The 23,938-nt window shown below is 41.1% G+C and overlaps 1 protein-coding gene across 4 annotated transcripts in view; it reads right to left on the reverse strand.

The window, feature by feature from the left end:
* PEAK1 (pseudopodium enriched atypical kinase 1) overlaps positions 1–23,938 on the reverse strand; it is a 71,753-nt gene that overhangs the window by 27,734 nt on the left and 20,081 nt on the right. Inside the window, exons 1-2 of one of the 4 annotated variants that reach the window (XM_081925531.1) lie at positions 22,576–22,647; positions 395–3,616 (exon numbers count right to left, since the gene is read on the reverse strand). In XM_081925531.1, the coding sequence (XP_081781657.1) occupies positions 395–3,507 (3,113 nt within the window). In that variant the 5' untranslated portion in view covers positions 3,508–3,616; positions 22,576–22,647. Of the gene's footprint in view, positions 1–394; positions 3,617–22,575; positions 22,657–23,938 lie in introns of those variants that run through there. The other 3 variants (XM_081925533.1, XM_081925534.1, XM_081925532.1) reach the window with 3 other exon arrangements.

Genomic DNA, 23,938 nt, shown 5'->3' on the forward strand with positions numbered 1-23,938 from the left:
AAGTTAGGCCACGGTTCTGCTCCCTGTGTACAGACAAGAAAGAGGCTCTATATACTGATGCATATACCCCTGCCATTTAATCCTTCATCATAATCATCATCATCATCTTGCTGAGAAAATTAACTGAAACACTCTTCTCCATCTTCCTACCCATGTTGGGCCACTACTGCTAGCTCTCTTATGAGCACCGTGTGTGCTGGGGTGCTTCTCATAAATAGCTCCACATGCTGCACTGCACCTGATGTGAGGCTGGCATGAAAGGGGGGGTTAGGGTTCAGTTCCATGTGGAGTCTCTCTGCACTTTATTCTCCATACACAAATGGAGTTTGTGTATATTTTGGAAATATATAGCAAGGTGCATAAATTGTCAAGTGAAACCTTTATCTATTTTTACCTGAGAATTTCCTTTGGAATATTAGGTGGTGAAGAATGGCTCTTTTCTTCCAATACCTCTGAAGACTTCTCCCTCTCGTCTCTTTCGGATACCACAACTTCAACTGCTGGCTCTACTTCAGTCTTGTTTCGATCAGATTTTGCCTCCATCTTTGCTTGTTCACATTTAAACATAAACACAATTGAGGGTTTCTCACTTGAATCTGATTTTGACTCACTGAACCAATTATGCCGTTGAACAGGAGGAGGTGGAAGCATATGAATGACAGTTCCATCAAGACCCACCAGTTTCCCCTTTTCTCTTTCTCTCTCTTCCTCATCATCAGTTTTTCTGCGACGAAAGAAGCTCTTAAATGATATCCAACGCTTGGGCTTTGCATCAACAGCTCGCCTACCTTCGGAATGCAATACTGATTCAGCCTCTGTTGATCTTATGGGGCTCGTGGGTTTGGTCCAATTGCTGAAATGTCTTTGCAACACTTTGCTGGCATGATATGGTGAAGACGTGGAACGAGGAGGAGGAAATGGGGGAGTCTGTTCAGTTTTGGGATTTGTGGTATTCTGGGAGGCAGCCACTGGCTTTGAGGAATAGGCAACTAGTGACTTGGACAGGGTTTCCTTAGGCACCATTTCTGTGGAATTTCCTGCCTCACTCTCAGGACTCGACTGTGTGGTAAAGAGAGATTTGGGCCGCACTGGGACACTTTCACCTGTGTCTGCATCAGGAGGCAGAGAATACAATTCTTCCGCACTGCAAGACTTGGGTCCAGTCTGAGATACTTCTGGGGGAGACTGTGGAGGCTGGATAGAAGCCACAATTTGTGATAGTACTGTACAGGCATTTTCCCTACTTCCACTACATATCTCCTGTGTCTCTTCTGTTTTGGCCACAGGATCATGAAGAGTTCTTGGTATTTTTGTTGGGGAGCTGTGATCAGAGCTTTTGGATGAAGTCAGACCTTTGCCAAGACAGCTGTTGAACTCCTGAACCTTCTGAGCCACAGAGCCCAGTCTTCTCTCAGAGCTATTAGTTAACCCTTTAGCCTGGGAGAGTTCAGTAGATTTGCTAGTTATGTTTTTCAGAGCGGCATTTTCTGTTTCTATTTCTTCATATGTGTGGCTGATGACACTTGTGGTTTTATCTTTTACAGAGAGCTCTCCACTAGTCCCTAGAAAACTTTTATAGATTGCTAAATTGTCATATGCATTGGGATTGATTACAATAGGAACTTTGATTGCATTCTTACAACTTCTAGCATACGTTGGCTCATCATGAATAATGATTGGGAAGGGTGGCATGCCAGCATTATTGTAACTATTGAATTTTATTTCAGACAGGTTAGGAGATTTAACAGGGATTGTTTTTGTAGAAATATTGGTTGATGTAGGTGAAGCAGGAGCAGATTTGTGAATGTTCTTCCTTAAAGGTACAGAAGGTCCTGGTGTGTTGGGAATTAGTTCCACTTTAGGAATCTTTTGCCGTGGGCTTGTACTGGAAGTCCAAACTTCCTGGTATCTGACTGCACTAGATTTTTTAAGATTGGTGTTCACTTGCCCAGATGATACAGAATGAGGCGCAACCTTTGTACTTAGAGTATCGTGTGAATTTGGATTAGATAGGGTACTTTTTGAATCACAGCTTCTCGTTCGATTCTCTATACATTCATGGGTCATGGCTGCTGATACATCCACAATAGTGTATGGCTTGCATATGGGTTGTTCCATGTTTACTACCCTATAAGGTTTTGCTTGTTCTTCAACGGGGAGTAAACTTGCAGCTGATGCTTGACTTGGCACACCTGAAGGACTACAGCATTCCTGCTTATCACTTTGAACAGCAATCTTGCCATCCTTTTCTTCCAACCTAAGGGCAAGGACAGCCTTATGAGTCTCCAAAGTTTTGGTAGCAATTTGAGGGTTTTTAGTTACAACTGTCAATTGCTGATCATCACAAAAGCTTTTATATTCTTCCTCAATTAATTTGATATCTTTAGGAGTGCTAGGAGATAATCCACCATTGCAGAGCTTTTGAGAAGAACTGCTTGCTGTCCCAGAGCGAGACTCTTCAGTCAAAGAAGAGTCAGGAGACATGGAATCAGATGACACCATGCTTTGCATGCTTGCTTGCCCATAAAGAATCACAGCATCATCTCCATAACCATTCAAAATTTCATCATAGCTATCATCATAGTCCACAGCACAAATCCTCTGGAGAGACTTGTTCCTTAAAGGCACTGTGTTCCATTTTTTGTCAACACAAAATCGGACAGGTGATAGAGTATTAGCCCTAAAGTTAGCAAAGCGTGGCTGTCCCCTCATGCGAATTTCCATTGCCAGCAGCTCTTCATCACTTTCATCCCAGCTCTCATGGTCTTCATGCATATTGCCAAAAAGCAGATCATCCTCACTCTCATCCTCACTGGAGAATTCTGGGTAACAGAAACGACCACCTTCATTACTTATTACATCAGTGCTTCCACTCAGAACCACATGCTTATTTTGCGAATCCTTCATGGCACCCAACATGCAACTTGGAGGGACCTTTCTTTCTAATGACTTTTTATAACAATTGTTTATTCTTCCCAAGAATGCTTCCCTTGAATTAATTTCATTTCCTGTTAGAGAAGACGATGTGTCCAAGCCTGCAATTTCCTTCAACATTTCTGTCAGTCCATTATTGTTGCTTGGAGCTTTACCTACACCATCACTATTCCCATAAGGCCTATGAACATGACCATAACCTTCAATTTCTTCTTCATTATTATTATTGTTATGTGGTTTTTTTTCCAAGACAGTCCTATTTTGGTTCCAGCCTGCAATTGGCTTGTTCTCGCAAAGATCCTGTGGGCTGACCTCACCACATATACCCTGTCCATCTACTGTCATCATGGTGGGTTTCACAGCTATAGTGGGTTTTTTTGCCACAGGAGGTCGAAAATTTCCTGTATTTTTAGTACGTTGGTTGTTGCTGTGACTTGCATTGATTTTCAGATTTGTAGAGACGGGAGGTTTTTCAGAAGCTGGAGGCAGTTGGTGCAAGTTTTTTGGCTTGAAGCAGTTTTTACATTCACCAGGTTTCCAGACATGTTCAGTGAATGCATTGCAAGCAGACATTTTTCCAGGGCTAAGCACCTGACTCTCAGAAGTTGTTCAATGCATGGTAAGATCCTTTATTTGTTATCTTGCTTGTTCATCTTGTCTGTGTAATCAAATCCTGGTCATCCTAAAAAAGAAGAAAAAATGGTCAAATGATCAATGAGAAGTTAGTTCCTACTCAAGAGGTTATGTCTCCCAACCTGTAGAAGAAGGAACTTCAGAAGTTCTATTTACCCTTCCATCTTTCACCCAAACTTACTTCAGAGGGTTATTGTGATATGAAACAGGTATACAGAGAACCCAGAGAAAGGGCAGGATAAAAAAATGTGTTTTAATATAGGAACAAACCAACACTTTATCAGCCTTCCCTAACCTGACATGACCATGGAATACATAATCCCAGCAAGAAGTATGATTTGATTAACTAACACTAGTTAGTTAGTTAGCCTATAGTGCAGATGGTACTTTAAAGTAGTCACTACTTTAAAGTAGTTACTGGTAGTTACTGTACCACTTTAAACAGTTATGGCTTTCCACAAAGAATCCTGGGAGCTGTGGTTTGTTAAGGCTTCTGAGAGTTGTTAGGAAACATCTACTCCCCTCTAGGAGCTATAATATTCAGAGTTGCATAAGTCAGTCCCTCCTTCCTAGAACTCTGAGATTTGTAGCTAAGCGACATTGTGTGTGTTGTGTGCTTGCTTCAAATGCAACCACATGGAGGCTGTTCCATGTGTCAACTATCTGTATGAGGGACACCCATGTAGTACCAGTGATTTTCAACCAAATCATTGTCTCCTCTCATTTTGCTTCTGATCACATGATTAAAAATGCTGAAACCACATAAGAAGCTGTTTATACAAATATATATTGGATGGAGCAGCCTACAAGCAAGTTGTCTTTTAAGCAGCTGCTCACAAAGCAAGCTGCCTTAGAGAATAGTCAATCTGAAAATTAACTGCAATTTGTTTTTGTAATGACTAACCTCAAAGGAAAAAACCAAACATCAACTTATTTACGTCTAGAATTGTGTGGAAAAATAGAAATCTGTTTGACTGATTTGAATGAATATCACTTGAGCAGAGAAACTTTATTTATTTAGTGAAAAAACTATTCTGATGTTGATTTAGTGGCTGTCTCCTTGTGTGTGGATGTTATGGAATGCACACAAATTTACTGTAAATTGACAACTACATTACTAAATTGGATTTCACAAAATACAATACTGTTCAGAATATAATGGCGATTGGCCTTTATCGCACTGTGGTATGCAGCAAGTACAGGTAATGAAATCAGGTACTTATCTGTCACTCTGCATAAATACTAGATTGCTTTATAGTAAATGATACTGTTAATTTTTATACTTCATAGGTAACCACTCCTACCAAACACCAGATGGAGCTGCAGTATAACACAAGATGAATGTGGTGGTTCCCTCACTGCAAGAAGTGAAGCTACAGAGAACCAGGCAGAGGGCGTTCCTGGCAGTGGCACCCTCCCTGTGGAACGCCCTCCCACCAGATGTCAGGGAGATAAAGAACTACCCAACTTTTAGAAGATATCTGAAGGCAGCCCTGTATCAGGAAGCCCTTTAATGTGTAATGTTTTATTATGTTTTCACATGTGTTGGAAGCCACCCAGAGTGGCTGGGGCAACCCAGCCAGATGGGCAGAGTAATAATAATAATAATAATAATAATAATAATAATAATAATAATAAATAATAGTAATGGTAGTAGTCCCCTTCATGGATCACTGCCTTGCCGTGGCGAAGGGGCTTGAAGAACTCAGAGAAGCTATGAACTATGCCGAGCAGGGTACCCAAGACGAACAGGTCATAGTGGAGAGTTTTGACCAAACGTGATCCACCTGGAGGAGGAACCGGCAAGCCACTCCAGTATCCCTGCCAAGAAAACTCCATGGACAAAGACAACTGGCATATAAAAGTTATGACGCTGGAAGATGAGCCCCTCAGGTCGGAAGGCGTCCAACATGCTACTGGGGAAGAGCGGAGGGCAAGTAGAAGTAGATCCAGAGCTGATGAAGCGGCTGGGCCAAAGCCGAAAGGACACTCAGTTGCGGATATGCCTGGAAGCGAAAGGAAAGTCCAATGCTGTAAAGAAAAATATTGCATAGGAACCTGGAATGTAAGACCCATGAACCTGGGTAAGTTGGAGGTGGTAAAAAATGAGATGGCAAGAATAAATATTGACATCCTGGGCATCAGTGAACTAAAATGGACGGGAATGGGCGAATTCAGTTCAGATGACCATCATATCTACTACTGTGGGCAAGAAACCCGTAAAAGAAATGGAGTGGCCCTCATAGTCAACAAAAGAGTGGTGAAAGCTGTACTGGGATGCAATCTCAAAAATGATAGAATGATCTCGATACGAATCCAAGGCAGACCTTTTAACATCACAGTAATCCAAGTTTATGCACCAACTACTGGTGCTGAAGAAACTGAAATTGACCAATTCTATGAAGACTTACAACACCTTATAGAAGTGACACCAAAGAAGGATGTTCTTCTCATTATAGGGGATTGGAATGCTAAAGTAGGGAGTCAAGAGATAAAAGGAACAACTGGCAAGTTTGGCCTTGGAGATCAAAACGAAGCAGGGCAAAGGCTAATAGAGTTCTGTCAAGAGAACAAGCTGGTCATCACAAACACGCCTTTCCAACAACATAAGAGACGACTCTACACATGGACATCACCAGATGGGCAGCATCGAAATCAGATTGATTATATTCTCTGCAGCCAAAGATGGAGAAGCTCTATACAGTCAGCAAGTCAGCAAAAACAAGACCTGGAGCTGACTGTGGCTCAGATCATCAGCTTCTTATAGCAAAATTCAAGCTTAAACTGAAGAAAGCAGGAAAAACCACTGGGCCGGTAAGATAAAATCTAAGTCAAATCCCTTATGAATACACAGTGGAAGTGAGGAACAGGTTTAAGGATTTAGATTTGGTGGACAGAGTGCCTGAAGAACTATGGATGGAGGCTCATAACATTATACAGGAGGCAGCAACTAAAACCATCCCTATGAAAAGGAAATGCAAGAAAGCAAAGTGGCTGTCCAATGAGGCCTTACAAATAGTGGGGGAGAGAAGGCAAGCAAAATGTGAGGGAGATAGTGAAAGATACAGGAAATCGAATGCAGATTTCCAAAGAATAGCAAGGAGAGACAAGAAGACCTTCTTAAACGAGCAATGCAAAGAAATAGAGGAAAGCAATAGAATGGGAAGAGCCAGAGATCTGTTCAAGAAAATTGGAGATATGAAAGGAACATTTCGTACAAAGATTTCCATAATAAAGGACAAAAGTGGAAAGGACCTAACAGAAGCAGAAGACATCAAGAAGAGGTGGCAAGAATACACAGAGGAATTATACCAGAAAGAAATGGATGTCTCGTACACCCCAGGTAGTGTGGTTGCTGACCTTGAGCCAGACATCCTGGAGAGTGAAGTCAAATGGGCCTTAGAAAGCACTGCAAATAACAAGGCCAGTGGAAGTGATGGTATTCCAGCTGAACTATTTAAAATTTTAAAAGATGATGCTGCCCAGGAGGACTCCCCTGAGTGAGTGCTTGAGGGCCCTGCTCTGGCCACTTACCATCTGGCCTGGGGCGGGGCCTGAAGCCTCATAAGGACTGCGCGGTGCTTGCTGCCTGCTGCCCAGGAGGACTCCCCTGAGTGAGTGCTTGAGGGCCCTGCTCTTGTCACTTACCATCTGGCCTGGGGCGGGGCCTGAAGCATCATAAGGACTGCGTGGTGCTTGCTGCCTGCTGCCCAGGAAGACTCCCCTGAGTGAGTGCCGAGGGCCCTGCTCCTTTCTGCCACTTACCATCTGGCCTGGGGTGGGGCCTGAAGCCTCATAAGGACTGCGTGGTGCTTGCTGCCTGCTGCCCAGGAGGACTCCCCTGAGTGAGTGCCTGAGGGCCCTGCTCTTGCCAATCCCAATCCCAAAGAAGGGCAGTGCCAAAGAATGCTCCAACTACCGCACAATTGCACTCATTTCACACGCTAGCAAGGTTATGCTTAAAATTCTACAAGGAAGGCTCAAGCAGTATGTGAACCGAGAACTCCCAGAAGTGCAAACTGGATTTAGAAGAGGCAGAGGAACCAGAGACCAAATTGCAAGCATGCGCTGGATTATGGAGAAAGCTAGAGAGTTCCAGAAAGACATCTACTTCTGCTTCATTGACTATGCAAAAGCCTTTGACTGTGTCGACCACAGCAAACTATGGCAAGTTCTTAAACAAATGGGAGTGCCTGATCACCTCATCTGTCTCCTGAGAAATCTCTATGTGGGACAAGAAGCTACAGTTAGAACTGGATATGGAACAACTGATTGGTTCAAAATTGGGAAAGGAGTATGACAAGGCTGTATTTTGTCTCCCTGCTTATTTAACTTATATGCAGAGTTCATCATGCGAAAGGCTGGGCTGGATGAATCCCTAGCCGGAATTAAGATTGCCGGAAGAAATATCAACAACCTCAGATATGCAGATGACACAACCTTGATGGCAGAAAGTGAGGAGGAATTAAAGAACCTTTTAATGAGGGTGAAAGAGGAGAGCGCAAAATATGGTCTGAAGCTCAACATAAAAAAAATGAAGATCATGGCCACTGGTCCCATCACCTCCTGGCAAATAGAAGGGGAAGAAATGGAGGCAGTGAGAGATTTTACTTTCTTGGGCTCCATGATCACTGCAGATGGTGACAGCAGCCACGAAATTAAAAGACGCCTGCTTCTTGGGAGAAGGGCAATGACAGGCCTAGAAAGCATCTTGAGAAGTAGAGACATCACCTTGCCAACAAAGGTTCGTATAGTTAAAGCTATGGTTTTCCCAGTAGTGATGTATGGAAGTGAGAGTTGGACCATAAAGAAGGCTGATCGCCGAAGAATGGATGCATTTGAATTATGGTGCTGGAGGAGACTCTTGAGAGTCCCATGGACTGCAAGAAGATCAAACCTCTCCATTCTGAAGGAAATCAGCCCTGAGTGCTCACTGGAAGGACAGATTGTGAAGCTGAGGCTCCAGTACTTTGGCCACCTCATGAGAAGAGAAGACTCCCTGGAAAAGACCCTGATGTTGGGAAAGATGGAGGGCACAAGGAGAAGGGGGCGACAGAGGATGAGATGGTTGGATAGTGTTTTTGAGGTTACCAGCATGAGTTTGACCAAACTAAGGGAGGCAGTGGAGGACAGAGGTGCCTGGCGTTCTCTGGTCCATGGGGTTACGAAGAGTCGGACATGACTAAACGACTAAACAACAACAATGGTAGTAGTAGTAGTAGTAGTAATAATAATAATAATAATAATAATAATAATAATATCACATGCAAGCCTTGGTTCACTATCTCATAAACAATCTTATAGGACAGTAGAACATGCATACTACTTTTAGCTGTTGCATACAAGATAATATTGCACATAATTACTGTATAATTGTGCTAGGACCCTCGTACCTATGGGACCGCCTCTCCTGGTATGCCCCACGGAGAGCCTCAAGGTCCATAAATAGCAACACCCTAGTGGTCCCAGGCCCTAAGGAAGTTAGATTGGCTTCAACCAGAGCCGGGGCCTTTTCAACTCTGGCTCCGGCCTGGTGGAACGCTCTGCCTCATGAGACCAGGGCCCTGCAGGATCGGATTTCTTTCCGCAGGGCCTGTAAGACAGAGTTGTTCCGCCTGGCCTTTGGCTTGGAGCCAATTTGATTCCCTCCCTCTCTTTTTTTTCCTTTCTTTCTTTTCCTTCTCCTCCTGCGATGAGGCTACATTTTAATATTTTAATGTTCCATTATTTTAATGTTGTATTTTATTTTGTTTTTAATTTGTAATCATTCATCTTGTTTTTATTATTGCTTGTAAGCCGCTCTGAGCCCGGCCTTGGCTGGGGAGGGCGGGGTATAAATAAAAAAAATATTATTATTATTATAAAACAATATGAATATAAGGTAGGCAAGTATGTTCTATATATTCTTGCTTCAAAAGTTTAAATTTAAGAAATTGCTTCCCAAAATATTGAAGAGAATTAGGAAGATAGTTGAGAGAAATATTACTTTGGCTATCACCTGCTTTCAAGTAGCCATTGAAAAGCTTTTATCTGTTTAAAGCAGTGTCAGGAGACTAAAATGTCTTAGAAAATACACTAGCATAACCACCAAAGAATTTGAGTTCACAATGTTTTAAAGGACTGGTTGGCTTATATGTATGTGTTCTTTGCCTTGATAAAGCAGCCTTTGCTTCAACATCTTTAGAACCACTGTTTTCTACTAATCAGACTGTGGCAAAATGATGCCTTCCATTGGACTTCAAATTTTAAGACAGGTGCAAAAACTTAAGTCTTTTATGACCACCACGTTAAAATAGACAAAATATGTGTATTATGAGCAATGGGGTGTGGAGAGAGTATAGGATTATTTTATTATTAGGCTTTCTGTCAGTATGCCTTTTACCATGTTTTTACTATGTTTTTATCATTGATGTTCTGTAATGTTTTTAATGTTGTACACTGCCCTGGGATTTTTTGTAAAGGGTGGTATATAAATTGAATAAATCATAATAAATATTAATTAGTTTATTTTTGGGTTGCTGTTTTGTTAATGTTACAATTGTTTTATAGATTATAGGTGCTGCATTGATTTGTTAATCATAAGACTTTTGCTTTAATTGTGATGTTTAACTTATTTTATAGTTGTTGCTTTGTTAACAGTGTTTTTATACATTGTAATTGTTTCACTGATAATTTGTTAATTACTCTCTATGATTTATGTTGTATTGGTGATGTTCTATTATGTTCTGTCATGTTACTGTTATTTATTATTTGTAAATTGCTTTGGGATTCATTTGAATGAAAAGCGGCTTAGAAATATAATAAATCGGATCAAACTGCTTTCTCATGTCTAAGTGCCAAACAGTACTAAATGAATTGAGACAGACAGGAGAGAGGACTTAAAATCAGAGTCAGTTTGTGGGATGAATACTTTTCATGAACACCCTTTGTTATTCATTAGGTGCCCTAATTTCAGTGGTGCTGATAGAATATTTCAAAGTGCTTTAGTTTTATAGCATTAAAAAAGCCTATCGGTATTATAGACAAAAGAAGACACTAATGAATTAAATAACCTGAAGGCTGGCAGAGACAGCAAAAGAAATCCCTTGACAGTCCCCTTTGATGACAAACTTCCCTGTTGCTCAAAAGGGTAAAAAGAGTTACAAGCAAGCAAGCAAGCAAGCATACAGCAAAATAAGAAATAACCTATTTGCAAACAATATCAACATGAATGTGGTCAAATTGTAATAATGCACTGCACAAAGTATAAGGATAGGTGTGTAGAGAACAAAAATTTAAAATTCTTTCATTGGGTTATTGGACCTTTCAGTGCATTAATTTGTGAAAGTTTTTTGTGTAGATTTTATTAACTCTAATGTTGGAAAATGTAGTCTTCCGAGACAAGAGTGAGCTATGGTTTTGAATACCAAAAAAAAAGTAAGATTGAGGAAAAAGTGAATACTGATATTTTAACTTCTTCCTATGATACTAAAGACATCAAGGCAAAAGCTAGGGGGGAAATAGCTACATTATATCCAGGACACACACACACACACACACACACAGAGAGAGAGAGAGAGAGAGAGAGAGAGAGAGAGAGAGAGAGAGAGAGAAAGACAGACAGACAGACAGACAGACAGACAGAGGAAGCCTGAAATCTCCACTTGCTTACAAGCAATTTCTTATGTTCACTTCTCTTGGTGTTAACAATTTGTCTAATGAAAGAGATACATGTAGTCTCTTTTTTCTTCTATGTATTTCAGGCACTATTTTTTTGTTCTGGCAGGTCCTCTTCAGATGTGTGCTGTCTGAATCACAATGAAGACCTCCTGCACTAATACTTTATACCAACATAATCCAGTTAAAAGGAACTTAATTGTTGTGCACTATTCCCTGCAATTTCAGCATTCTAAAAATGAATAGTCTCCATAAGTACCAGATGGTGACATGCACTAATTAATCAGGCCAGCTCAATGAATGAGCCTATTAAAATGAATGTACCTATTAGGCATGTGTTTTCGATGCTCTCTGCTGCAAAAGCCTCCCTTTAAATGAATGCCTGATTCATTTAGTGAGCAATATAGACAAGCGTGTGCTATAGTCATCTGAGTGTGCAATGGCGCCAGCCTATCAACTGCCTTTATATCATTAGATGCTTCGTGTCAAGGCATGGTTCATGTTGTTTTTCTTCTACTGGGAATGTTGAATACTTATCGTTTCACCTGTTTGGGAGGAGTTTGCCCACTATCAGCATACGCCAGAATGTGCTGCAGGCACCACAGCTCAACCCTGACAGCTCTTCATAGAGCTAAGCTAATCATTATTTCAAAGCAATAGGAGGCAATTGTGAGAGTTTTGCCTTTCATCAGCACTTCTAAGAAAAAGAGAAACCAAACTATGTTTCACCATACTGCATTCAGGCCATTACAAAATAATCAATTAAGATTTGCCCATAGAAAAAAGCAAATATTGTAAGAATGTATAAATCACAAAAGGGTGCATAAATGTAAACGTCCTTGACAAATCTTCTCAATGCCTAATTTATACTACATGCATTTCATTCTATGATCCACTTGCCTTCTATCAACAAACACTTTGGGTGTTACCTACAGAAGCTTTGTGAAAATTGTTTTCCATGCTTGCAGATGTTGTTGAAACCAAAGGGTACTTGTGTTTCCAAAAATGACCACATTCAGGAGCTCTCCAGATTGACTGAGAACAATGTGCCTTGATATGCTCAGGTGTTTTAATAAAGAATAAATGATTGCATGGGCCACAAATCACTCCAGAAAATCACTGACATGAATATAAATATAGAATATGCGATGGTGAAGGGAATATACCGTATTTTTCGCTCTATAACACGCACCCAACCATAACACGCACATAGTTTTTAGAGGAGGAAAATCCGTAGGCATGCCACCCGTAGGCATTCCCTCCATAACACGCACAGACATTTCCCCTTACTTTCTAGGAGGAAAAAAGTGAGTGTTATGGTGCAAAAAATACGGTAACTCATGTTGATCCCTCTGAAGTAAGCTACTACATTTACTCCTATGCAGTGTTCCAAGTGGGGAAAATGTCTAAATGCATCTCATAGGAGCCTTCTCTTTATAAAATTCATTGAATAATTTCTACATTCCTATGGCTAGAGAAGGCAGTACTTTGGGTGATATCCAACTTAACTGGTCTACTCTGAGTATGACTGTTAGGTATCACCCTTTGTATTTAAATGCTATTTACACACATCAGTAAGTGTCATACTAAGTTGTTATATATTGTTAACTAAACTAACATACAGTACATAAACTATTACAATTTATTCCATGGCTTTTGTTATAAAACTGAGCTATAAATAGTTATAACTATTGCAGAGAGCATGAAGAACCAGTGAATTACTTCTTTTTAGATTATTAATAAAGGCTAACATCAAGTGAATGGACACGAGTGGCACTGTGGTCTATACCAGAGAGCCTAGGGCTTGCCGATCAGAAGGTCGGCGGTTCATAGAATCATAGAATTATAGAGTTGGAAGAGACCACAAGGGCCATCGAGTCCAACCCCCTGCCAAGCAGGAAACACCATCAGATCACTCCTGACATATGGCTGTCAAGCCTCTGCTTAAAGACCTCCAAAGAAGGAGACTCCACCACACTCCTTGGCAGCAAATTCCACTGTCGAACAGCTCTTACTGTCAGGAAGTTCTTCCTAATGTTTAGGTGGAATCTTCTTTCTTGTAGTTTGGATCCATTGCTCCGTGTCCGCTTCTCTGGAGCAGTAGAAAACAACCTTTCTCCCTCCTCTATGTGACATCCTTTTATATATTTGAACATGGCTATCATATCACCCCTTAACCTCCTCTTCTCCAGGCTAAACATGCCCAGCTCCCTTAGCCGTTCCTCATAGTGTATCGTTTCCAGGCCTTTGACCATTTTGGTTGCCCTCCTCTGGACACGTTCCAGTTTGTCAGTGTCCTTCTTGAACTGTGGTGCCCAGAATTGGACACAGTACTCCAGGTGAGGTCTGACCAGAGTCGGAACTCCCGCAGGGCTCCCTAGGCTGCGGATATCTGCCAGAAGCGCGGGGCGCTCTGCTTCTGAGCGCCCGGCACTCCGGGCAGCAGACTGCTATCCGCAGCCTAGGGAGCCTTGCGGGAACTCCCACAGGGCTCCCTAGGCTGCGGATATCTGCCCGAAGTGCGGGGCGCTCTACTTCAGAGCGCCCAGCGCTCCAGGCGGCAGGCAGCCTAGGGAGCCCTGCGGGAACTCCTGCGGGCTCCCCAGGCTTGCTAATAGCTTCCTGAAGCCTGGAGAGCGAGAGGGGTCGGTGCGCACCACGGGGGAAGCCCGAGCTTTTAAAAATGCACCTACCTAGTTTTTAGAGGAGAAAAGGATATCTGCCCGAAGCGCAGGGCGCTCTGCTTCAATGCGCCCCGCGCTCCGGGCAGCAGGCTGCTATCTGCAGCCTAGGGAGCCCTGAGGGAACTCCCGCTGGCTACCCAGGCTTGCTGATAGCTTCCTGAAGCCTGGAGAGTGAGAGGGGTCGGTGCGCACCGACCCCTCTTGCTCTCCAAGCTTCAGCGAAAGCCTGCATTCGCCCCATAGGACGCACACAGATTTCCCCTTCATTTTGGGAGGGGAAAAAGTGTGTCCTATAGGGCGAAAAATACGGTATATACAAAGCCTCTTCTAAACAAAAAAGATTGCACAATTATTCCTCATCTACTTTCAAAATGTATCCCTGATGAGGCTATCACCTGATACTGGTGGTATAATGGATGTAGCATTAGGTTTGGACGTAGGGGAACCCAAATTCAAACCCGCTTTTTGTTAAATGCACAGTGGGGCTCTTTTATAAGAGACGTTTAAGAAAGCTGCTTCTCCAAAGCAGCCTTCCCCAAGCTGTTCTACAACTCCCAGCATCACTGGCTTAGCTGGCTGAGGGTGATAGGACTTTTACAAAACATCTGCAGGGTATCAAGTCTGGGAAGGCTGCCTCCCATTGTTTATAAACAGGAAAGAAATAAAGGTATTGTCATGACCCCAAAGGCCAGCAGTGATCTGGACCCAGGCCCAGAGGCTAAGGGATCAGTGGTGCCAAGGAAGGTAGAAAAGGCCCAAGAACCACAACTGAAAGAAAAATGCCCAATACCAAGATGGCAGTAACATCTGGACTGAGACACCTCAATCCAGGTCTAGCAAAAGGCTAGCATACTTACTTCCAAAAGCCTCTCACACCACAGAGCTGGTGCAGTAATATAGGCAGAGTGCTCCCAGGATGAGCTCTTGGAGAGAAGGAGTGCTGGGAATCCGAGCCAGATGCCTGCCCCACAAGGTCTAGTACCTTTCCAAGGAGGGGGAGGCAGGATATCAAGGCATTAAAGGCTACAGTCTGGTCTCAAGAATAGTTGGAGCAACTTGCTTACTAGGAGCGCTTGGTGATATGATGACCAGCTTACCTTGCCCTATGGTGCTCTATGAACTTCTTCTCAGAAGCAGAATGGTATATACGTACATTAGAGGAAGATAGAAACAATTACTCCTCTTCATAATAAATTCAGCTCTAGATGTTTTGCTAGTTGGCCAACTTTGCAAGACTCAAAAACCACAGAGAGGGAATGTGTCTCACTCTTAGTTATAACTTAGTTAAAACTCTTAGAAAAAAACAATTGGTATTTTACTGAAAATTGCTAAACTGAAGATGGGAAGAGAGAAACTGGCCTGAGTTTATTCCCTGTTCAGTAAAGCAATAACTTCCGTAATATTAGTCCTGATTTGTAGTCATAACAACATTATCAGAGAAGAGGCTGTTCCAGCAGAGTAATATATAGTATTTGTATTACAATTCACTTGTTTATTTTTGGCTTTGATAGAAAAGATTATTTTTGTTATGAATAATCACAGAATGATTTACTTTTAGATGATTCTAACTTGCTTCACTTAGTTATGGCAGCTCCGAATGATTAGAAAATCTTATTCACATGCCAGTCACACATATGTACTTGATAGTTTTGGCTGGGAGAGGGAGAAGAAAATGGAAAAGGTACTTTAATTTAAAATGCTGATTTACTATTAGAATTTCACAGCAAATGGCCCGTATGAGTGCATCTATAATAACTTGTGCAGGCAAAAATTCAAAGATTCTCAAACATGCTAGCTTCTAATTACTACGACCCATTGAGTATCAAGAAAGAAATATTCAGCTATTCCTACATAGAGTTTTCTGTTAGAATGCTTAGGAGAAATACCACTTCATGCTTATGGATGAATTCATTTCATGTTGTTTTTAATGGTGGGATAAGTAAATGCAGGTTAGCCAGAGTATTTCCCAATACTTCATAATCTCAGGGCTACTTCAAACACTAACAACTTTACTTCACAGAAATTCACATCAAGTACTACTTCTCAGGGTTGCTTCAAATACGATTCTGAGTACTACTTCAAATGCACTTCTATGAAGGCGGAGCAACAGAGGCATGGGACAGAGGGAGTGAACTCTTGGGCGAATGGAGCAAAATTGAAGCCCCAGCAGTGTCCAGGGAAGGCAGCACCTGGGCCAGGCCCTTCCTGCTGTCCCAATCTTTTCCTTTCTCTCAGCCCCTACCTGTCCTGCTACACGCAGCATGTCCTCTCCGGCTGCTGCAGCCAGAAGTTTTGAATGGGGAGGAATTTCTCCTCTCACACCCTCAGCACCATCAGTGACAATTTTAATCTAAAATCTTAGGTGCAGTATACTGCACCCAGAATTCATAAACTGCTCACGCTAATGAAATTCCCTTTTGCAAAACGTGCCCAGTTCTATGTGAGTTTTGAACATTCTTTTCTTGTTGGATTTGTCTGGGTTATTTGTGGGGCATAGGAATTCTTTCATATATTTTTTTCAAAATATAGTCTGGCCCCCCACAAGGTCAGAGGGACAGTCAACTAACCCTCTTTTGCTGACTCCTGGTGTAGCAACTTCTTGAAGCATCCCTGCCTTTAGCACAAGCCCTGAGGATTCTATTATCAAATGCAATCAAATTTGGCAATTGGTGGCTGTCCTAGAAGTTATTTTTCTTTTCTTTTTGCACAGGCGTGGATAGTTTACAGAGGTGCCTGTTCTGTCAGTTCACAATCTAAATCAATCTTACAATATACAGTAATAGGTCATTCCTGAAGTTTCCCTGGGTTTCAAGAGCTTTTTGTTGCATGGCACAGTAAACTATTACAGCAGAGAGCTGCTGCCAATGTAGAAACTCTCTTTGGATCCTGGTGATGTCTTAATGCTTGCAAACAGACTCCTATTACATTCATTCAATAATTCCATTCAGTTCAAAGCTTATGGTTATGCAAATTTAAGCCTGAACATTAATGCAGGAATACTTTCACTCCAGTGAAAAGAGCAGTTCAGTCATTTTGAATTTTTCTCACTATCATGAAAATTACTTTAGAAATGAAAATTACTTTTAGCAACATATGGACTGAACTCATGGTTTTATAGTAATATTATTATTATTTATAGATCAAAGCTAACCCCGCTGCCCCTGCCTCACAGTCACGCACAACGGAAGAAAGGGCGGAAGCGAGGAAACAAGAAAACAGCAGAGAGAAATATTTTTTACTATTTTTTATCTTTATATAGAAAACAGACCAGAAAAGAAGTGGGAACAACACAAAATGGTGATTGGGAGGCAGAGATGATGGAGAACGGGGAAGAGCACAAAATGGCAATCAGAACCAGAGGGAGAGAGAGGGAGAGAAGGAGAGCAACAGAACAGCCAATGAACAGCAACTGACACTCAAGAGTGATCGGAATGAGAAAAAAAGGCAAAACTAAAATCATGAAAAAGAGATGAATGAATTGCCTGAGAGAAAGCTGCAAGAATGGGAGTGTAAATAAATGGGGGTGTGTGAGTCTTTGATGGAGGCAGAACAGACTCGGGTGCCACAGTGAAACACGGGGGTTGTTCCTGCCTCCCATGACACACTATGTACTTGCCTTTACTGCTTGACAGGCCCTAAAGCCCAAACCAGCAGGTTCAGATCTCATGGTTTTATACACCGAATAAGATTTTTATTGAAGTTTTTCATAATACACTAAGATAACAGCTACAAAAAATATAAATAAGTAGCATACACAGTTCTCTCTTAAGTAGCTCCTCCCAGTATTCACCTGGGATCTTTCCTTTCTCCTCCCAGCCTCTTACCCTGGGATGCCAACACTTCCCTGTTCTCCCATCCAGAGTCCTCCATCAACCACCTACCACCCCACGAGCATGCATTCCCTGGACCCTAATAAAGACCCCAGACATAGGACTCCAAAGAAAAAGGAAAAATAGGAAAACAAAGGAGACAAAAAAGGGGGGGGGGAAATGAAAAGAAACAATAAGAAGAAAAGAAAGAGAAAGGGAGAGAGAAAAAATAAAGGAGAAAACACAAAAGGGGGAAAACATTATTATTCTTATAGATCAAAGCTAACAGGTTATATAGATAGTAAATACCATGTGGTTATTTATTTATTTATTGCATTTATACCCCACCTTGTTCCCCATGATTCTCCTCCTCCCCATTTCATCCTCACAAGAACCCTGTGAGGTAGGTTAGGCCAAGAGAGAGAATGACTGACCCAAGGTCACCCAGTGAGCTTCATGGCTGAGTGATGACTTGAACCCGTGTTCCAGGTCCTAGTTTGACACCCTAACTGCTATACCACACTGGGTCTTGTAGAACACAATATTCCAATATGCAACAAAACCCCCTCAAATACTGGACTAAAACAGGACAATGTAAATATTAATAGTATCCATTAAATTTCCCCATACCTGGCCATAACTAAGTACAGTGGTACCTCGGGTTACAGACGCTTCAGGTTACATATGCTTCAGGTTACAGACTCTGCTAACCCAGAAATAGTACCTCAGGTTAAGAACTTTGCTTCAGAATGAGAACAGAAATCACGCAGCGGCGGTGCAGCAGCAGTGGGAGGCCCCATTAGCTAAAGTGGTACTTCAGGTTAAGAACAGTTTCAGGTTAAGAACGGACCTCCGGAACGAATTAAGTACGTAACCAGAGGTACCAATGTAGAAGCAAAATTTTACACTGTTAGAAAATGCACACAACTAAATTGTTTTATTATTGAAATTCTAAGGCTCTTGTACTTTCCCCCACTATTACATAAACACCACCAGCATTCAGTGTCCAATTATTACCATTTAGTTTCTGAAATAATAAACTAATTATTATGGGAAGATGTTAAAGTTTTGGACGATTTATCGATATATCACCCAGCCCTATTTCTGAGTACAGTTGTTGTGGCATGAATCCACATTAGCAATTGTGACAGCCTTTCTAAGCCAAGGTAAGAATATTTGGTGTTAAGCATTGATAAAACTGAAATGTTTAAGTATTCAGTATTTATTTGCGAAGGAGAAGGACAGGAAGAAGACAGGTGCTACACAACATTTATCCTAGAAGAGAAGCAACTGTGACAGCACAAAGCCCATTTGAATCAGAGTAAGACACTTTTCAGCATAGCTTGGTGCTGTTAGTAAAACTACAGTGCTTATGAGGCATTTGAATCTCCAATCCTATTAGCTTTGGTCTTCTTTTAGCTACTAGCTATTGACTTTGGTCTCCTCTTACACAACTCTGGTCACTTTTCCTTATGACTGGAATTCCTCCTCCCTTTTCATTTCTATTTTTACCTACCATATTGTTTCACTCCTACAACCCAATTGCCACCAATGTGTCATAAGAAATATGTTGTATATAATAATCAATGTAACATTTCATAATTGGGAAAAAGGAGTCAATATAACTTCTGATTTATGGTATTGTCAGTAAACAGCAAGCATTGCAGGCTAGAATTTTTGCTTTGAATGTGTGTCTGGCTAGTTTCTATAGCAACTGCACACATCATTTTTCTCCTTAAAACAATTTTTACTGCTTCCATTTATACTTAGTTTTATTGATCATTATAGGGCTGAGAATGAGGGTTGTGCCTTTGTCAGTCCTGAATACAATATCAGTGGTTTTCTTCATTAGCCTCACTAGAAATAGTGCTGTTGCTGTTTTCAGAAGAACTAACTAGAATTACATTATAATGAATGTCAAACTGTATATAAGACACTGACGGGAAGACAATAAGATCATAGAATTGTAGAGTTGGAAGGGGCCCAAAGGAACATCTAGTCCACCCTCCTGCAATGCAGGAATGTGCAGCTGGCCCATACTTTTGGCCCATAGGGGGATCAAATCCACAAACATGCCAGTAACTGAATCCCTGAGGCAGGTCTTCCAGATGAACCTTGGAATTTTCAACACACTCTTCTGTCAGGATTTCTGCTGCAGATTTAATTGGACAGTCCATCAAAATTCAGGAAAAATACTTTTCTTCATCCCCCCATTTAAAAGGAATAAAAACAAGATTTTTAACTGAGATGCCCAGAAAGCTTTCTGTTTTATATTTTAAGCTATCATATGATGAAATTGCCAATCAACAGGGATTTCACAACAACTTTAACTGGCCAAGCTACACACAAAAATTATGTGGTGCCACTCTAGTTTGCACCATTTAGAACCATTGTACCATTTGTACCATTTAGAACAGGAACTGCATATCTGAAAGCCAAGAATGGTAAGATAACTCATTTAGGTTCCCAGCTTTTATTGTTACTGATGAAACCAGAAAAGCATTCGAGTCAAATGGCTCAGAAATTGTTAAGAGAAGTGATCTTTCTGTTTTGTTTTGGTCTACAATATGTTTCTATGTTTAATATTTATTCTGAACAAGATGTTTTCTGAACAAGTAACATCCCCCCCTTGATAAAGTTGTTTTTTGTAACAGAGAGAGTATGCTCAAAAAGTTGTACTTAATTTCTGAGTAAGCCTTTACAGCTAGATATCAACAACTAGATATCAAAAATTAGCATGCAAACTTGATTTTGTAAAAATCTTTTAATAATTATTTGTTGACATTTAGATTATCCCCAATAGGTTTTAAAAGTACCAAGGAAAATGTATCAGGGGAGAAGCATTTCCACATTATTCACTCAAAAGATACACAATTTCCATCTCAGCACATTACCTTCTGTCTTTATAAAGGACATTGGCAGTGCACTAGAGAAGTAGATTAGATAAAGGAACAAGCAGCCTTGACGCCTCAGAAAAAAAATCCTGGGATAACAAAGATTACATCTTTTTAATATCCATGCTAGATGTCCTCTGAATACAGAAACGAATAAAGGGGACTCATTAGCGCACACTTTTCTCACAGTCAAAATTGGAACAGATTACAGTATTATTATTATTATTATTATTATTATTATTATTATTAAAATCTGGAAACAAAATTATCCAATTTAACACAATGGCGTAGTTCTCATATAGCACTAAGGCTAACCTTAACACAATGAGCAGATGTGCAGGTTCCTGGAGAGAAAATCAGGACTACAGTGCTTTATGCCTGGTGCTGCTGGCTTGGCTTAGCATTATGCCCAAACCTGGGTTCATGGGTTGCCTCATTTCAGGCAAACCACAAACCTGTGTTTGGATGCAGTTCTAAGCTAAACAATGAGAACTGCAACTGCAACCCCATATGTTGGCTAATTCACACTAAGCAATGGCTGTGCTGGGTCAGTGTTTCATATTCCTCACACTTCTTTTAATTCTGATTTGACAGGAGGTGTAAACCATGGTTTGCCATTCAGATGTAATAAATAATGATCTGCACTAAAGAATAAGCAACTAAATAAATTGAGTGCAAGGGGCTGAGGAAAGAACTACAATCCTATGTATTGGGAGACTAGGAATGTTGCATCTGAATTAACTGTATCTTCCCAATGGAGGTTGTCTGAACTTCAATATGTTTCTGAAATGCAAACTAAACCTTGCTAAAATCCATCAATATAGGAGTAAAATAATGTAATCAAACATTGTTAAGCAGGTCAGGACATACTTTGCTTAAAAGGGATTATAAACACATGTTGTAATGTTCATTTAGATTTCACCCAGTGAGTCAAGGGAAAAAATTGTGTTCACCAGCAGAAAACCAACTGAAAAACATGTATCCAAAGGACACACACTCTTTCCCATTCCACAACCTTCAGTTGTTGAAGAGGGAAAATATAATCTAAATAGTAGCCTTTTTATTTCCTGTCCAAATTATACAATGCATCAATGCAGCTGAGATAGTTCTGTTCAGAGAGCACTACTCAACCCTTCCCAAACCCTAGAGGAATTCCTCCCACACAGAAACATCTAGCACTTCATAAGCCAGAACAATCAACTACTTTTATTTAAATCTTAATCCAGGGCTACTGATAAATGGATAGAAAGGGTAGGGTTTTAGGGAGCCCAAAGCCAGTACCGGGCTCACTCTCAGCTTTTCTTTTCTTTGAAGTAAGTTCCTATGTGCTCTAGAAGCAAAGTTTTCTAAGCCAACTTGTACTTTTTGTGAAATGAGCTAGCCTGACTTCAAGTCCCTACCTTGCAGGGTTTTACACAATGAATGGAGACAATGCATTATTGGCAAATGACATTTCAGTTACCACCCAATACCCAGACTTGTGTGAAGTGAACTCATAGCTTTCAGCAGCAGCATTGTGTCTGCTTGCTACCCTCTGTCCTCTCTCTACGCGCATCTAGCACTAGGTCAAGAAGATCAAAAAAGCACACACACCAAAGTTACAACAGGATTTTGATAAACCATCATCATCATCATCATCAATTGAATTTGTTAAGTCACTTTGCCCAGGGTCAGTTCATATGGCTGATAATTTCAGAACTGTCTTCAGAGGCAGCCCCACATCTAATGCATTGCAGTGATCTAATCTAGAGGTTACCAGAGGATAGAAAACATTAGGCTATCCCTGTCCAGCTAAGAGCACAGCTGGGCCATCAGCTGAAGGTGATAGAAGGCACTCCAGGCCACCGAGTCCACCTGAGCCTCAAGCAACAGTAATGGATCCAGGAGCTATGTATCTACTCCTTCAGAAGGAGGGCAACCTCCCATCCATCTGATCTAGGGAACCACCCACTAGCAGCACCTTACTCTTATCTGGACAGAACTTCAGTTTGTTGGCTTTCATCCAGTCCATTACTGAGGCAAGACAACATTCCAGCACACCCACAGTCACACCTGCAGAAAGGAAAAGTTGTCATCAGCATATTGCTGACAACCTATTCTGAATCAGAGCTCTCTCAAGTGTAATGGAGCCCCCACCTCGTGCAAGTCAGAGGCAAGATGGGGGCTCCATTACACTTCTCCGTTATGGTGCAGGAAACTGCACACCCCTAAACTGAGATGTTAAAAGGAGGCTTCCATCACAATATATAGAAATTCTTTATATCCTAATTTAAGGAATTTGCCACACCGTCATTCCTACCACGTCAAAGAGCCAATCTGTTCCATATGCTATTCCCCATCCATGCATTTCCTCATGGTTGTGATTGTATTATGGGGATATTATATTTTCCAGGAAATATTTTTATCTCCCTCTAGCAAATGTGTTCAGTTGTGATTTTTCTGTACAACATGCTTGCACAAGTGTCAACAAGCCCCACTGGCTATTATTTATGATAAGCATTGTAACGCTTCCACACCCTTTCAATCATTATGACTATGATTTTTTTTTTTTAAAAAAAGCTGTATCGTTTGAAGACATTCATTCATGAAGAAAGGACACATATTTACTGAAAATGCACATTAATAATGTACCTATAGTAATGAAGGTACTCACAGTTGGCTTTTTGGGTGGGGGAATGGGTATAAAATAATCTAGTACATTGACCCCATACGTTTAGATAATGAGGTCTGCCATGTGACTGCATGGGCTCTTGGGAGTGAATCCCATGGTGCAGGTAGGCACCCAAGTGGAAGTGGGCCCCAGTTATTGACAAGTGGAAGATCATGAACGTAAGGGTGTGCATTATGCTTTGTAAATATCCTTACTGGCTCACTGAGGAAGCTGTAGCAGATACTATTTCAGAAATGACTTCCCAGAATGGTCTAAGATCATGATGGCAGTTAGCAACAAACTGGGATCTAAATGTCCAAATAATGAAGTAATTTTAAAATACAATTTGCACATTATTTTATATCACAAGTATAAACAATTACAAACCAAAATAAGTTGAAATTACTCAACTCAACATAAGAAACCCAAACATGTAAATTGAAACAACCGGAAGAAACAATAAACAAGTATGTATACATAAACAAAAAATAACACCACCAAATAAGAATACAGTGGTACCTCGGGTTACAGACGCTTCAGGTTACAGACTCAGCTAACCCAGAAATAGTACCTCGGCTTAAGAACCTTGCTTCAGGATGAGAACAGAAATTGTGCAGTGGCAGCGCAGCAGGAGGCCCCATTAGCTAAAGTGGTACCTCAAGTTAAGAACAGTTTCAG

Source organism: Podarcis melisellensis (assembly GCF_964234715.1).
Source record: "Podarcis melisellensis genome assembly, chromosome: 9".
Taxonomy (NCBI): Eukaryota; Metazoa; Chordata; class Lepidosauria; order Squamata; family Lacertidae; genus Podarcis; species Podarcis melisellensis.